This window comes from Dermochelys coriacea, chromosome 11, assembly GCF_009764565.3.
Source record: "Dermochelys coriacea isolate rDerCor1 chromosome 11, rDerCor1.pri.v4, whole genome shotgun sequence".
NCBI lineage: Eukaryota > Metazoa > Chordata > Testudines > Dermochelyidae > Dermochelys > Dermochelys coriacea.
This window is the reverse complement of record NC_050078.2, coordinates 33791345-33806215: the sequence shown is the minus strand read 5'-3', so window position 1 is coordinate 33806215 and position 14871 is coordinate 33791345. Positions and strand designations below refer to the sequence as shown.

General features: G+C 39.8%; 1 protein-coding gene across 14 annotated transcripts in view; it reads left to right on the top strand.

The window, feature by feature from the left end:
* The window catches only part of RBMS1 (RNA binding motif single stranded interacting protein 1), a 214057-nt gene that overhangs the window by 181231 nt on the left and 17955 nt on the right, over positions 1–14871 (top strand). For 7 of the 14 annotated variants that reach the window (XR_006277964.1, XM_038421071.2, XM_043505176.1 and 4 more), the window contains one exon: positions 14233–14339. Coding sequence is in view for 13 of the 14 variants with exons in the window: in XM_038421071.2 (XP_038276999.1) it covers positions 14233–14339 (107 nt within the window). In the remaining variant the exon portion in view is untranslated. Of the gene's footprint in view, positions 1–14232; positions 14349–14871 lie in introns of all 14 variants that reach the window. The other 7 variants (XM_038421070.2, XM_043505175.1, XM_038421074.2 and 4 more) reach the window with 1 other exon arrangement.

The following is a 14871-nucleotide window of genomic DNA, read 5'->3' as shown; positions in this document are numbered from 1 at the left end:
TTTTTTCACAGCCATATCACATTGGCAGCTCATAGTCATCCGATGATCACCAATACTCCAAGGTCCTTCTCCTCTTCCGTTACTTCTAATTGATGCGTCCCCAATTATAACTAAATTCTTGTTATTAATCCCTAAATGCATAACCTTACACTTCTCACTATTAAATTTCATCCTATTACTATTACTTCAGTTTACAAGGTCATCCAGATCTTTCTGTATAATATCCCGATCCTTCTCCGAATTGGCTTTGTATCATCCAGCTTTGTATCATCTGCAAACTTTATTAGCACACTCCCACTTTTTGTGCCAAGGTCAGTAATAAAAAGATTAAAAAAGATTGGTCCCAAAACCGATCCCTGAGGAACTCCACTGGTAACCTCCCTCCAGCCTGACAGTTCGCCTTTCAGTAGGACCCGTTGCAGTCTCCCCTTAACCAATCCTTATCCACCTTTTGATGTTCATATTGATCCCCATCTTCTCCAATTTAACTAATAATTCCCCATGTGGCACGGTATCAAATGCCTTACTGAAATCTAGGTAAATTAGATCCACTGCGTTTCCTTTATCTAAAAAATCTGTTACATTTTCAAAAAAGGAGATTATGTTGGTTTGGCACGATCTACCTTTTGTAAAACCATGTTGTATTTTGTCCCATTTACCATTGACTTCAATGTCCTTAACTAATTTCTCCTTCAAAATTTTTTCCAGGACCTTGCATACTACAGATGTCAAAGTAACTGGCCTATAGTTACCCGGAATACTTTTTTTCCCTCTCTTAAAAATAGGAACTATATTAGCAATTCTCCAATCATTCGGTACTATTCCTGAGTTTACAGATTCATTAAAAATTCTTGCTAATGGGCTTGCTGTTTCTGGTGCCAATTCCTTTAATATTCTTGGATGAAGATTATCTGGGCCCCCGATTTAGTCCCATTAAGCTGTTTCAGTTTTGCTTCTACCTCAGATATGGTAATATCTACCTCCATATCCTCATTCCCATTTGTCATGCTTCCATTATCCCTAAGATCCTCTTTAGCGTATTAAAGACTGAGGCAAAGTATTTGTTTAGATATTGGGCCATGCCTAGATTATCTTTAACTTCCACTCCATCCTCAGTATTTAGCGGCCCCACTTCTTCTTTCTTAGTTTTCTTTTATTTATATGGCTATAGAACCTTTTACTATTGGTTTTAATTCCATTGCAAGGTCCAACTCAACTCGACTTTTAGCCTGTCTCACTTATCCCTACATGTTCTGACCTCAATTAAGTAGCTTTCCTTGCTGATCCCTCCCATCTTCCACTCCTGTATGCTTTCTGCTTCTTCTTAATCACCTCTCTAAGATGCTTGCTCATCCAGCTTGGTCTACAACTCCGTCCTATGAATTTTTTCCCCTTTCTTGGGATACAGGCTTCCGATAGCTTCTGCAGCTTTGATATAAAGTAATCCCAGGCCTCCTCTACCTTTAGATCCATAAGTTCTTCAGTCCAATCCACTTTCCTAACTAATTTCCTTAATTTTTGAAAGTCAGCCCTTTTGAAATCAAAAACTCTAGTTGCAGATTTATTTTTGTTAATCCTTCCATTCAGTTTGAACTGAATTAGCTCATGATCACTTGAGCCAAGATTGTTCCCTACAACCATTTCTTCTATGAGGTCCTCGCTACTCACCAAAATTAAATCTAAAATGGCATCCCCTCTAGTCGGTTCAGCAACTACTTGATGAAGGAATCCATCAGCTATCGCATCTAGGAAAATCTGAGCCCTATTATTATTACTAGCACTAGTCCTCCAGTCTATATCTGGGAAGTTAAAGTCTCCCATGATCGTGCAGTTTCTATTAGTATTTACTTTATTAAAAACATTAAAAAGGGCTCTATCCGTATCCAAATTAGATCCCGGAGGTCTATAGCACACCCCAAGCACTATCGTAGGAGAGGCTTTACTAGTTATCTTCCCCAATGTAATTTTTGCCCAGATGGACTCTGACTTATCCATTGCATCGCTTCTTATTTCTTTACATTCTATCTCATCATTGATATACAATGCTACTCCACCACCTTACCTTTGTTTCTGTCTTTCCTAAACAGCACATACCCTTCAATACCTGTAGTCCAATCATGACTACTATCCACCATGTTTCTGTTATCCCTATAATATCTGGTTTCACTTCCTGCACCAGTAGCTCTAGTTCCTCCATTTTGTTACCTAGGCTCCTCGCATTGGTGTATAAACATCTTAATTTTTGCTGTTTGGCCTCGCTCACATTTTGTACCCTATTAGGCACAGTCATTCTACAGCCAGTATAACCTATTAGACTAGTATCCACACCGCCCTCGCTCCTTATATACATTCTCCTACCCACGGCTGTATCCTTTCTTACTTCGTCTTCTCCCTCTCAATGCTAAAATCTGGCGTGGAGATTACCTGGACATCTCCCAACCATCTCCCCCCAAATTCCTAGTTTAAAACTCTCTCTATCAGTTGTGCCAGCCTCGATCCTAGAAGTCTATTTCCTTCCCTACTCAGATGAAGTCCATCCCGAGAGAACTGTCCTCTGTCCGTGAATGCCTCCCAGTGGCCATACATCCCAAAGCCCTCCTTATAGCACCACTGCCTAAGCCATCTGTTGACAGGTCATAATTCTTGTCACACCTTTGTTGCCCTTCTCTAGGAACAGGAAGGATCCCGCTAAAGATCACCTGAGCCTCAATTTCCTTAAGCGTCTTCCCCAGCCTAGCATAGTCTCCCTTAATACTTTCCAGCGAGAATCTAGCCGTATCATGGTTCCCACATGAAGGATAATTAGGGGATTCTTTTCCCGCTCCCTTTAGGATCCTTTCAACCTCAGGTCTACATCCCGTATCTTAGCACCCGGAAGACAGCACACCCTTCTATTCTCTGGATCAGCTCTAGTTAACAGGCCTGTCTATTCTTCTCAATAAAGAGTCCCCGATCACATAGACCTGCCTTTTTCCTGTGGACAGTGCTATTCTCCAGTCTCTCCCCCTGTTCCCTCTGGCTGCAAGTTCTTTTCCATTCCTATTTTCCCTTATAATCCTCTTCAACCCATCCTGTATCCTCCTGTGCTCATATTTGGTGTAGTCTCCCTTGACTCTTCCGCTTTTAAAGTTGAGACATACGAAATGAAACTGCAGAAGTGGAACTGGATGTTTATACTGAAACACTGTGTACTAGAAACTTGGCTAAAATCAGCAAACAGCTGGATATTTAAACACTGATACCAAGATAGAGAGGGTAGGAGAGGGGGATTGTAATGAAATAGGTATAAGAGGAAGAACCTCTCTTTTAGTTAAAATAACAAAGATTGGATTTAAATGAAAGAAGGGTTTAAACACAGTTATAGGAAACAGAGCTGGACCTCCTGGGCAGCATGAGAAGACAGATCAGGAAACCTTAATGCAAAGTGCCCTGTGAAGGCAAAAAATAATGAATCCGGCTCAAGTCTGTATCCTGGCACTGGAACTTCAAGGGAGGTGCAGGATAGAACTAGTTCTATTCTGCACCTCTTATGCAGACTATTAAATGACAGTTACAGGTGTCAAACCCTGAGAGTTATCCAAGATTAATATTAGATGGTTCTTTACCCAAACACCTATATCCTATATTAAGTGCAAACTCACTCCCTCACCCCAATATGATGTGGTGTCAAGATTGCAAAGGGTTTTTTTTTTTGGTTTGCGGGTTTTTAAAGTCATGCAAAAAAATAAGGCTCAGAGATCAATGTTCAATCAACCATATTATAAATCCACAGTAGTACCTACTATATGTTGAAGCATTTCTAATATGCCAGACACTAAACTCAGAACTCTGTGCGTCTTCTCCACAACAACTCATGAAAGAAAATCCCAGACATTTTTTGTGTGAAATCTGTTTTATAGCTCACTCCAGAGCTAAAAGCCAATTCAGAGGTTGTATAAAATTGATCTGATTTATGGTCTGAAGTTCTGAGCTGGAAGACCCAAAAAAAAAAAAAAAAAGCAGGTCTTCTAGTTGCCTTAATTTGGAGCCAAACTCTTCCACCTTTACTCATGCTATGTAATGCCTTCCTCCATGAGTAATCACATCAAATTAGTGAGACTACTCATAGAGTAAGGTACTGCTCAATGTAAGAATCTGGCCCGTGGTAAATTGGTACAGAAGTAGCAAAAGGATTTTCAGAAGACACTAAATCCAGACTGTGGTCCTTATCTCTTCTCCTTCTCAAAAGATTTAGGAGTCAGAGTTGGAAAATTCTTTTAACTGCTAGGAGAGATAAGCACTGGGTGTTTTTAATTTTGAAAATTAATATTAATTTTCCTGTTATCCACTAGGTTAAGCCTGTGGCTTTCATTGTGTATACAATCCAGCTGGTGATTTCTTGGGGCCAGATGCTAGAGCTTCACACCAAGTGGCTCCTTTCTCCATGAGTAGTTCCACTGAAGTCATTGGGACTATCCATGGTGTAAGGTACTATTCACTGCGAGTATGGGAATCGGAATCTGACCCTTAATTTTTATCATTAGGTCATAGTCTTATAGAACAATTTGTTTTCCTAAAGTTGTTTGGCACTTATCTGTAGCAGTGATCTCCATAGACTATCAATATATAGTAGAACCTCACAGTTACGAATTCCTTGGGAATGGAGGTTGAGGCAACATCTTGGAACAAGGACCTGAAAAAGATGGAACTCTTTGGGCATAAGACATTTCATAACTCTGAAATGTTCGTAACTCTGAACAAAACGTTATGATTGTTCTTTCAAAAGTTTACAACTGAACATTGATTTAATACAGCTTTGAAACTTTATTATGCAGAAGAAAAATGCTGCTTTTAACCATCTTAATTAAATGAAACAAGCACAGAAACAGTTTCCTTATCTTGTGAAATCTTTTTTTAACTTACCCTTTATTTTTTTTTTAGTAGTTTAACACAATACTGTACTGAATTTGCCTTTTTTGGGAGGGGGTGGGGAGGTCTCTGGTGATGCCTGATTGCATACTTCTGGTTCCAAATGAGGTTGTGTGATTGACTGTTCAGTTTGTAACTCTGAGGTTCTACTGCAGATAGAGAGTTAGATACAGGCAAGTGCCTGTGCAGGCTCTTACAACCTTAGTCTAAATTCTAAGACAAAAAAGTGCAGCATTCTGGAAATGTCTTTGTCTGCCACAAATAAATTTTAAATTGAGGGAGTTTTTTTCCTTGACTTAATAATGAAAATGAAAGTCAATCAATATAATATTATAGTATCCTGTTTAATATTTAATTTTAAACAGCCCCTAAGTCTTTAGTTTTCAAAGTACGACTGATTTTTTTAAAAATATATATATAGAAAACAGGTCATTGAAATTGTGAGAGGGAGCCTGGAAATTTTGGCAGCTCAGTGTGGGAGACAGATAAGGCTTGGCACCTAGGAAGGTGTGGAATGCAATTTGGAATTGATGCATGTGCACATTACCTGAATGTTCCTGCTAAAATGATAAGCTGAAATAGTTAAATGCTAAAATGTAAACTGTAGTCATTAGGTTTCAAAAGTTAATACTCTAGGGAAAATAATAAGGTAGTTAACATCTCTGAGCTATTGGGCAGACACCACATCATCAGTTTGCACTTGGTTAAGTTTCAAAGGCTTTCTTCACAACCATTTTATTATTTTAAATGAAAGCTTAGATTCTGAAGCATAATTACATGTCAAGAGGCGAATTGCATGGCTGTGAATAGAGTTGTTCTTCTAGGGATTTTGTCCACGTGTATTCCACGTCTGGCGAGTATGTGCCCCATGAATGAGGGATCAGAATCTTTTTGAATAGTAGTATCCGTTGGGACCACACCTGCACCTTGCATGCCCCCTGGAACCCATAGCCAAGGGTGTAAATGTCAGGGCAGCTCCATTTGCCCTTGAATTCCTTCTTACCCCTAGGCTTTGAGACAGAACCCTCTAATGTCCCCATCTCTGCATACTGTCCAGTTGTTTTCTCTTTAGTTAGTATATAGTTAGTGCAATTAGATTTACAGACTTTAAGCTCTTTGACAAAGAAAGAAGTCTTCAAGTCCGAGAGGTGCCCTTGCACTGGACCCTCCTGGACATGGAGACATTGAAGTCTCCAGCATTCAAATCCTGTCCCTTCTGCAAGGTAATTATTTCCATTAATGATGACACTCTAAGAACATCATCTGCCACAGGAAAGTACATATACCTCACATATGCTCTCTATGCTGCTCCTTTATCAAAAGGACCCAAAAAGTGAAAGAATTTCACCTGAATCTTTTCCTCTTCGAGGTTCATGACTGCTTCATTGGTTCCTGAAGGGGAGAAGATGGCCACACCAGATCAGACTGACTCTTAGTACTTTGGTAAACCAGGGATTTACCCCGAGATCCAGAGCTCATTTAGCATTTAGAAAGCCCCACCTTCAACTATCAAATTGACCAGAGTTTCCGTACCCTCTCCTCTGAGGAAAAGAGGAAGAAAGGAATATGACGTTTGTGATAACTAGAGACCTAGATCTCCCTCCCCTGCACTGAATAGATCTAGCTTAGGAGTCTGTTCAAAGCCCAGAGGAAGTCCAACTGTTGACTCAGTTGCACTGGAATCTAAGTGTCTGGCACCAAAAATCTCAGCACCAAAACTGCAGCACCAAAGCAATGGGCACAATCATCAGAGCTTCCCTTGCCAGCACAAGGATCTAAGGTCCCACTCTCAGTACTGACATCAGAGCACCCCAGACTGTGCTCGGCAATACTGAACATACTTCCAGAGTGGAAGGAACATTCTCAGAGCTTACCTTGTTGGTGCCCATGAGGTTCACCATAGTTGGAGACTTAACCGTATCCAACCAGCCAGTCACTATTGTTGGTCTCCACTAGGACATTATTGGTCTCAGCACTGACTACAGCCACCACCTCCATCCCAGTACAGGATATTGTTGGACCTTAAAACCCCCAAAAGAATGGCCCCACCTATGAGAGCATTATATTCCTGTTCCTCCTCCTACTTCTGAAGGTCTTGAGAAAATGTCACTCATGTAATTGCCCACTCATTGCCCTGTGAACCGAACTATTCAGACAGGGAATCCAGAGGATGCTCTTACATTGCAAAGACATCCTTCCATGGCATCTCAAAGACACTACCAAGTCTCCATTAAGGGATTTGAATATTTTTATAACCATCCAACACCTGCTCTTGGAAGTGGCTGACTCCAAAAGAAATCTGAACAGCAGAGACCACCTCAGGCAACATCTCGGGACAAGGACCTCAAAAAACTGGAACTCTTTGGGCATAAGACATACTCCTCAGCCAGTTTACAGATACCCATATCAAATTACCAATCACTAATGGCTAAATATACCTTCCTGAACTGGGATCAACTGTCACTCCTGCAGGAACACAGAAAGGCGCTCAAGTCACTGGTGTTAGAGGGATAATGGTTGCACGGACCTCATTACAGGCCACTAATGCCGTGGACGCGGTAGCTTATGGTATGGCGACTGCAATCAGAATGCACAGGGCCTCCTGGTAACAAATCCTCTGGAATACTGAAGAAGGTCCAAATGACCATCAGGGCCAGCCCTTTGAAGGCTGCGATCTCTTCTTCCTGACAGAGCCCTGGACAGAAAGGACTCATGAGCCATATGCTCTCTGGGGGTGTACATTCTAGTCCCCAGGAGAAAACAATATAGGCCTGAGAACTATCGAACAGAGACAACCCCCTTCATACTACTGCAGCTAGCAAAGGTTGTCCAAGCCTCTGAGGAAGACGCGATCTGCTCCTTCCTCCTCCACCACACATTCTATATCGACCTTCCATCAGCAGTTCTGATAGTGCAGCCAAGAGTCACTTAGACCTACAGATTTTACCTTCCTCTCATACTCCCTTGCCCCTCTCACGTCCCATCCCTGTTTAGGAATTGTTTTGGGGAGTCCTGAAACTAGATAACCTCAGATCAGTGGGTCCTGGAAACAGCAGACAAGGGATACTCCATCCAGTTCCAGTCCTTCCATCACCCTTTCTCCATGACTCTTCAGGAACCTGTCTCACAAGATATTGCTAAGAAAGCAAGTGGACTCCCTTCTACAGCTCCAAATTGCCCAAGTTATCCTGGAGTTCCAGGTCAGGGACTTTTCCTCTCATTTTTTCCTGATCCCAAAAAAGAAAAGTGTTTGGTGCCTTGTTCTGGACCTTCAACTCTAATTCGTCAGTCATTTCAAGTTCAGGATGGTAACATTAGCTTCTATAATTCCTTGCTTAGATCTGCAACACTGATTTATGTTTGTTGACTTGCAAGACATCTTTTTGCACATTACAGTTCATATGGCTCACAGAAAATACCTCAGGTTCCTGGTGGGAAAGTCTCAACACAAGGTGCTTCCCTTCAGACTCTCCAGGGCTTTGAGAGAATTCACCAAGTGGTTGGTGGTTGTGACAGCTCATCTAAGGAAACAAGGCATTCAGATCTACTTAGCTACCTGGAGTTCTCTTAACAGCTTCACTCAGCATTCCTCTTTGGTAGAGTGTTCCAGTTCAGAGCATCCACCTCCAGGAAATGAACTCACTGCTTCTGAGTCACCAGGAATGGAATCCTTATGGACAATCACTAGAAGGACAAAGATCGGTTACCCAGCCTATAGTAACTGTGGTTCTTCAAGATGTGCTTTCCACATACATTCCATGAACTGCCTTCCTTCCCTGATATTACAGAGTCCTATATCAGGTGAACTCTGCTTTAGTGAAAGAACTGATGGACAGTTGCAGCTGACGCACTCTTTGTGCCCTCAGCTACAGGGTGCAGATGCGGACCTAATGGACAATGCTATTCAAAAAAATTCTGATCTTGTGCGCATGGAGTGTGTGTGTACCAGAAGTGGAATACATGTGGACAACACCTTTTGAAAGAACCACAATTACTGTAGGCCTTGAAGTTATTGGGTAAAAACTTGGCGCCTCTGAAGTCAGTGGGACCAGGATTTCACTTAAGTCTAGAATAAAATGTTAAATTTGGGATAAAGTTTTATTTTTTTCTTAATTCTCTCATCTTGTGCCTGCGGTTTAATTTTAAGGAACAGTAATTGAAGAGATAGAGAAGTTAATTGTGACAACTCAAAATGTGCTACTGTGGCAATATTAGAAGGATCAGGGAGATGACCTTTGGTCCCTGAGCTTTATAGTCAACAAAACAAGGATTAATTTGGTGACAGTGGAGTCCATTCAGTTTCTTTCTAAAAAATATAAAGCTACTGATATTTGTTATGATTTTGGGCCTGCACTAGACGCATAATTTAGTTGGGGGGAAGGGGAGGAAATCCAGTTTTTGGCAAAAGTGTCTAGCTGTACGGTCTTGCTGCATCACTGTAGTGATGTTTTAATGTCAGAATTCATTGGTACCATATGCTTTATTATTTGGCAATATGCTGTGAAAAAAATACTAAAATAGGCAGCATTTAAGCAAACTGTTTAAAGAACTAGTATTTTAAAACCACCTTGTCGAGTTTTCTGTATTTTAAATGCAAAAGTGAACACAGCTGTAATGTTGAGAAAATTAGCATTCAGAAGTAAAGGACTTCAAAAGCTTAGTGTGCTTCAGTAACACTAGCTTTGCCACTGTATTTTTTATGGTAAATATTTGACAGCTCAACTCAGAGAATATGAAGGTATACATTTAACAAGCAACACAGACTGCTGTTGTACATACATGTCCTATATATATACAACAGAAGAATTTATATCCTTATAGGAAACGTACCATTTGAATTGCCTGAGTAACGTTAGTTTTCTTCTCTTTTTAAAGGGGGGAGGAGGAAGAAATTTGTGGTAAGACGAAAAAGACTTCATGGGATGTGCAGGGGCTCTGTACTTCCGACCATGAAGCACTAATCACTCAACCAGTTTAACTGAGGAAAAGTTCATACAACAGATAAAGAACATCTTAGTCTAATAGCACAAAGGACATCACTATAGTAGTTTGTTACAACTAATCATATAGAATGGAATTTTCAAAAGTGCCTCAGTGACTTAGCAGCGCAAATTCAATTGGAAGTCAATGAGACTTGTGTTTCTAATCCACTAAGGTGTTTTTGAAAATTCCACTCTCATTCAACAATATAATTCAACAATTTCTATACTACAAATCTGTCTAATGTCTATCTAGGTAATTAAATGGTACCCATTACCTTAGGTGCCTGAGCACTTCCCAACTATTAAAAAATAGAAATAACTATATACCTTCCTTCCTTCCCAGCCTGATGGAAGAATAGCTTGACTCGCAGGTAGTTGGTTTTTTAATGTCTGTATGTTGTGTATTTGTAGAAATTTATATGGGTTTTGTATTTGTGAAATTTATTGAAGGAAATCTATGCTGCAGAAATTAGATTTTTATTTTTTTATTTTTTGAAGATCTGAATGCAGTGAGGCCTGGGGTCATTCTTATATGTTTCAGGAATGAGTTCCGTAGTGTAGGATCACATTCTCTGCAAGTTTTGTCCTGTATTCGTGAGCCTCCTGTTGGTGGCTGACTGGTTCATGGTTGTGATGAACATAGATGTTATGGGAGGTCATAGTTGCAGAGCGGGAGCTAACAATTAGGCTCAAACAGGTGGTGGTTGTGGGGGTCTGGACAGAGAACATGAATTGGAATGTGTCAGTCCAGCTGAACTGGGGAGCCAGTGCAAAAACCAGAGTACTATGCAGTGTGCTCACAGCAGTTTGTGGAGTTAACCGTATTGGCAGCTGCATTTTATAGCAGTTGGACCTTGCAAGGCATATGGCTTCATTTCTGGATATGAGTGGCAATAATCAAGCCTGGAAGGCAAAAACACATGGATCACCATGGCCAGGTCTGTGCCCAAAAGGTGGGACACAATCTTCAGGCAAGTTGCAGGTGGATGTGGGTTGGTGAGTTTTTGGTTTTTTTTGTTGTTGTTGTTTTTTGCCATGGCTATTTAGACATTGAGAGTCCAATGCATACAAGTAATTTTTCAATCATTTATACTTTTTTTTATTTGACTTTTTTTCTTCTTAAATTTGCCAGGGGACTGTTTTCACTGAGCTACGCAGAAAGTTTTATGCATTTGTTCAAATGTTTGATCAGTTGTTGTTTTGACAATACAAAGTAAGTCACTCTTTTGGTCTAAGAACACAGGCAGAAAACATTAACTTCCAAAGGAACCCTTTTGTGAAAGTTTTGCGCATCTCACTGTGGGGTTTTATAAAGAGAGAATAATTCAGCTTTCAGTGTTCGCTACCTGTGAACACTATAATAATATATACCTATGTGGTTGGAAGCATATAACGGGAATTTTCTAACACCTTTATATGACTCAAGCCAACTTCTCTTCACCGCATCAAAATGTACAGTATATTTTTAGAAGGTACATCTCCTTCCTATATCATTAGATACAGTTTAAAGTAACCTATAAAAAAAAAAACAGACAATATAGGATCACTGGCTCCTTCTGTGCCATACATTTTTCCCAGTGTTAAATCATAAGCTTACACGCATTACCATGGATGCATCAAAATGCTGAAATCAAGGAGTTAAAAATATTTAGGGCCAGAGTCCAATATCTTTACTCACCATGAGTGGTGCCTGATTCAGAGTAGTCCCATTGACTTCAGTGGGACAATTTGTGGAGTAAGATGCTACCCAACATGAGCAGGAGTATAGAAATCTGGCCTTTCTAGTACACGTCCTTCAGTACCTTCATAAGATATAGAAGGATAAGAAATTAAAAGCCCCTTCTAACAACAGTCGACTCTTGGCTTTAGAGTCCATTTCCTGCCAGTGCAGCATTGCTCCCTATAGTATGTTTTTCAGTATTTGTCCTTGCCATTTGGGGCTTCCACCACTTCCCTTGTGGGACTACTCTATGGTCCTATACATCTCAAAGAATTTTTTTTTCCATATTGTCAGCCTAAATTGTCCCTAGCTTAATTTATCACTATGCAATATTAAGTAATTTCCCCTTAAGATTTATTTTTAAGTGTTTTCATGGAAGGTGCCAGATTTCTAGACCCAGACACTGAATATTTCTATTTGTCTACTGAATATATACAATGTAGGCAGTAGCAGTGCACTTCCTCACTGATATGCCTCATATTCAACCTTGACCACAAGGGACCACCTGTGAGGGTATTTCTGCCTCTAAGTCCATGCATCTTTCATGGAAAGACTGCCAAGAAGTATGCAGGTATGATGTGGGTATTTTCCCAGTAGAACCAGAAATAGTATCAATAATTCATTTCACATAGGCCAGCCCCAGGTAATGACTTGACCACCCAGCCTGAGGCAGACTTAAACTGATGGTTTAGAAGTGAAAGTCTTTGTCTTGTTGTTATTAATCCTCTGAGCTATCCAGTCTCCACTGTTAGAAGGTTCAGAAAAAAGACATACAAAAGATGGAAGAAGCAATCAGCTTTAGCACTTATAGTCAGCATGAATAGCGTTTGGGCACTAATGATATCTATGTTGAAAGATTTGGGTTTATTTTGTTACAGGTGTGCTACCATTTTGATTCTTGTCTCCTAATCCTAATTCACATTTGGAAACCTACAAGTTTTTAGATCCAGCCTTTTCTCACTGGGGTGTTGCCTATTAGAGAAAGAAAAAGGAGTGTCACAAAACAGCTTAGACAGCTCATGTAGCAGGAATTATTGGCAGTGAATTGAGAAGAGCCAAGTCACAATGATGCTTCCACCCTGTCGGTGAGGTTGGATGGGAAAAGACTGTGCATCAGTGAAAGGTGCTCAGAAGGATAATAAATAGGGAAAGAGTAAGATGCAGACTTTTCCACCTATATTTTCTCTTTATGACGGCTTACATTTTGAGATAAGAAATAGAAGTGGTGACCATGGTTAGTCTACTGTGTAAAGACTAGAAAAGGGAAAACATCATAAAGGTGTAGGTGATCCCTTTTTCTGAGGCTGCCCAAAGATAAAAGGAAAATAGTCAAGAATTTCAGGTTTCATTTCTGGGCTCTGTCTCCTCTATGCTGCAGAGGTGAAAAGGGGAAAGCAGCAGGGAATCTCCCAGTGCAAGGTGGCATAAGATTGGGTTAATAGACTACACTGCTTCCACATCAAACCTTCATTTTTGTGGCATGACAAGGTGTGCAGAAGCAATGTTAAGAAAGGAAGGTTTTGTGCCAGAGTGCCTAAGCTCTGGCTATTTTGGCCTGGCGTATCTGAGCAGAATGCAGGCACCTGTGGGAAGCTGCTGAAATGTCTAAAGGCTGCTATAACTGACAATGGGAACTAGATCCAGAATGCAGGAAGTCCAAAAGTGACTTAAAGCCCCCTACCCAAACCCACCTCCGTCCTGTACTGCACCTCCTGAAAGGCACAGCTCAGAACTAGATCCACCGTCTTCATTAGTTCACAGAACAATGGAACATGCATGGGATATGTGGTAGAATATATCCTGGTCGTGTGTCTTGCTAACAGTCTTATTATGTGATCATTTAAAATTGAAATATAATAATCTGACTAGAAGGAGCTAAGAAGAAACTATAGTCCATAGCTGTACCTGATGTTGCTGTCTTGTTATATCTCTATGTTAAAGGGACAAATCAATTACAATTTTTCATTTTATATTTCATTTAGCCCGTTGTTAGAAGTAACACATGATGACTATACCTGAAAGAGATTAGAGAAAATGTTATTTATTTTTCCATTTAGTTTGCTTTAGGCATTTGACAGTATTTGTATGTGATCAGTTTATCTGTTTACACTCCATAGATAGTTAAGCACCTATCCCACAACTAATTCCATACTGCATACCACAGTGCCCAGGTAGACCCCCATTGACTTTTAGAAACTGACTAGATTTTACATTGAGAATGCTCCTTTATAACACTATAAACTATTAAACTATTTAAAAACTATTAAACTATTAAAAACATTTTTTAAACAGAAAAGTATTTTAAACAATTTTGGGTTTATGTGATTAGAAGAAAATGGATTGGTCCCATATCCCTCAAGATTTGTATTCTTTAGTTGTATGTGACTTGATTGTCAACTATTGATGGTACAGTGTATTATGGAATACATATTCTCATGTTCAGTCCTGCCCACTAGTTGATGCTCTATCAATGGTCTGTGTTAATGCTGTAATTTTAACATTACATATTTTTTTAAAAAGTAAATAAATTTAATGTTTTACTTATAAATGTATACAATATTTGCAATGCCTAATAAATTTTATACAAAAATGCCTAATTCAAAGTATTCCTTATTCCTTTAGCTCCTGCAGAACCTTTGTTGTGCAAATTTGCTGATGGAGGACAGAAAAAGAGACAGAATCAGAACAAATATATACAGAACGGGAGAGCGTGGCATAGAGAAGGCGAGGTGAGACTTGTAAGTCCTCCCTTCAAGCTTTAGTGTGGGTGTATGATAATGAATACTTACAAAAATGATAAGCATATAGACTTCTTGGCTTGGCCTTTTGGCACATTGAATGTGTGCCAGCAACTCTCTCATGCCAGTTTGTAACTTTTTATAAAATATTTAAATGCATCTTTAGTTTCCTTTAAAAAACCTGTTGATATCAATGCAAAGGAGGATCAGAATATTATACAGGAGGAACTGGGTGGCTTGAGTAGAGTAATAGAAATGGATGAAATTTAAGTACAAGGTCATGCATTTAGGGACTAATAAGAATTTCTAATAAATTTGGGGCTCATCATTTGGAAACAACAGAGGAGGAAAAAGACCGGATGTATTGGCAATCACAGGAAGATTATGAGCAACCAGTGTGATGTGACCATGAAAACGGCAAATGCAATTCTAGGATATAACAGGAAAGGTATTTCCAGTAAAGATCGGGAAGTATTAATGCCATTGTACTGGTAAGATCTCATCTGGAATACTTTGTACAGTT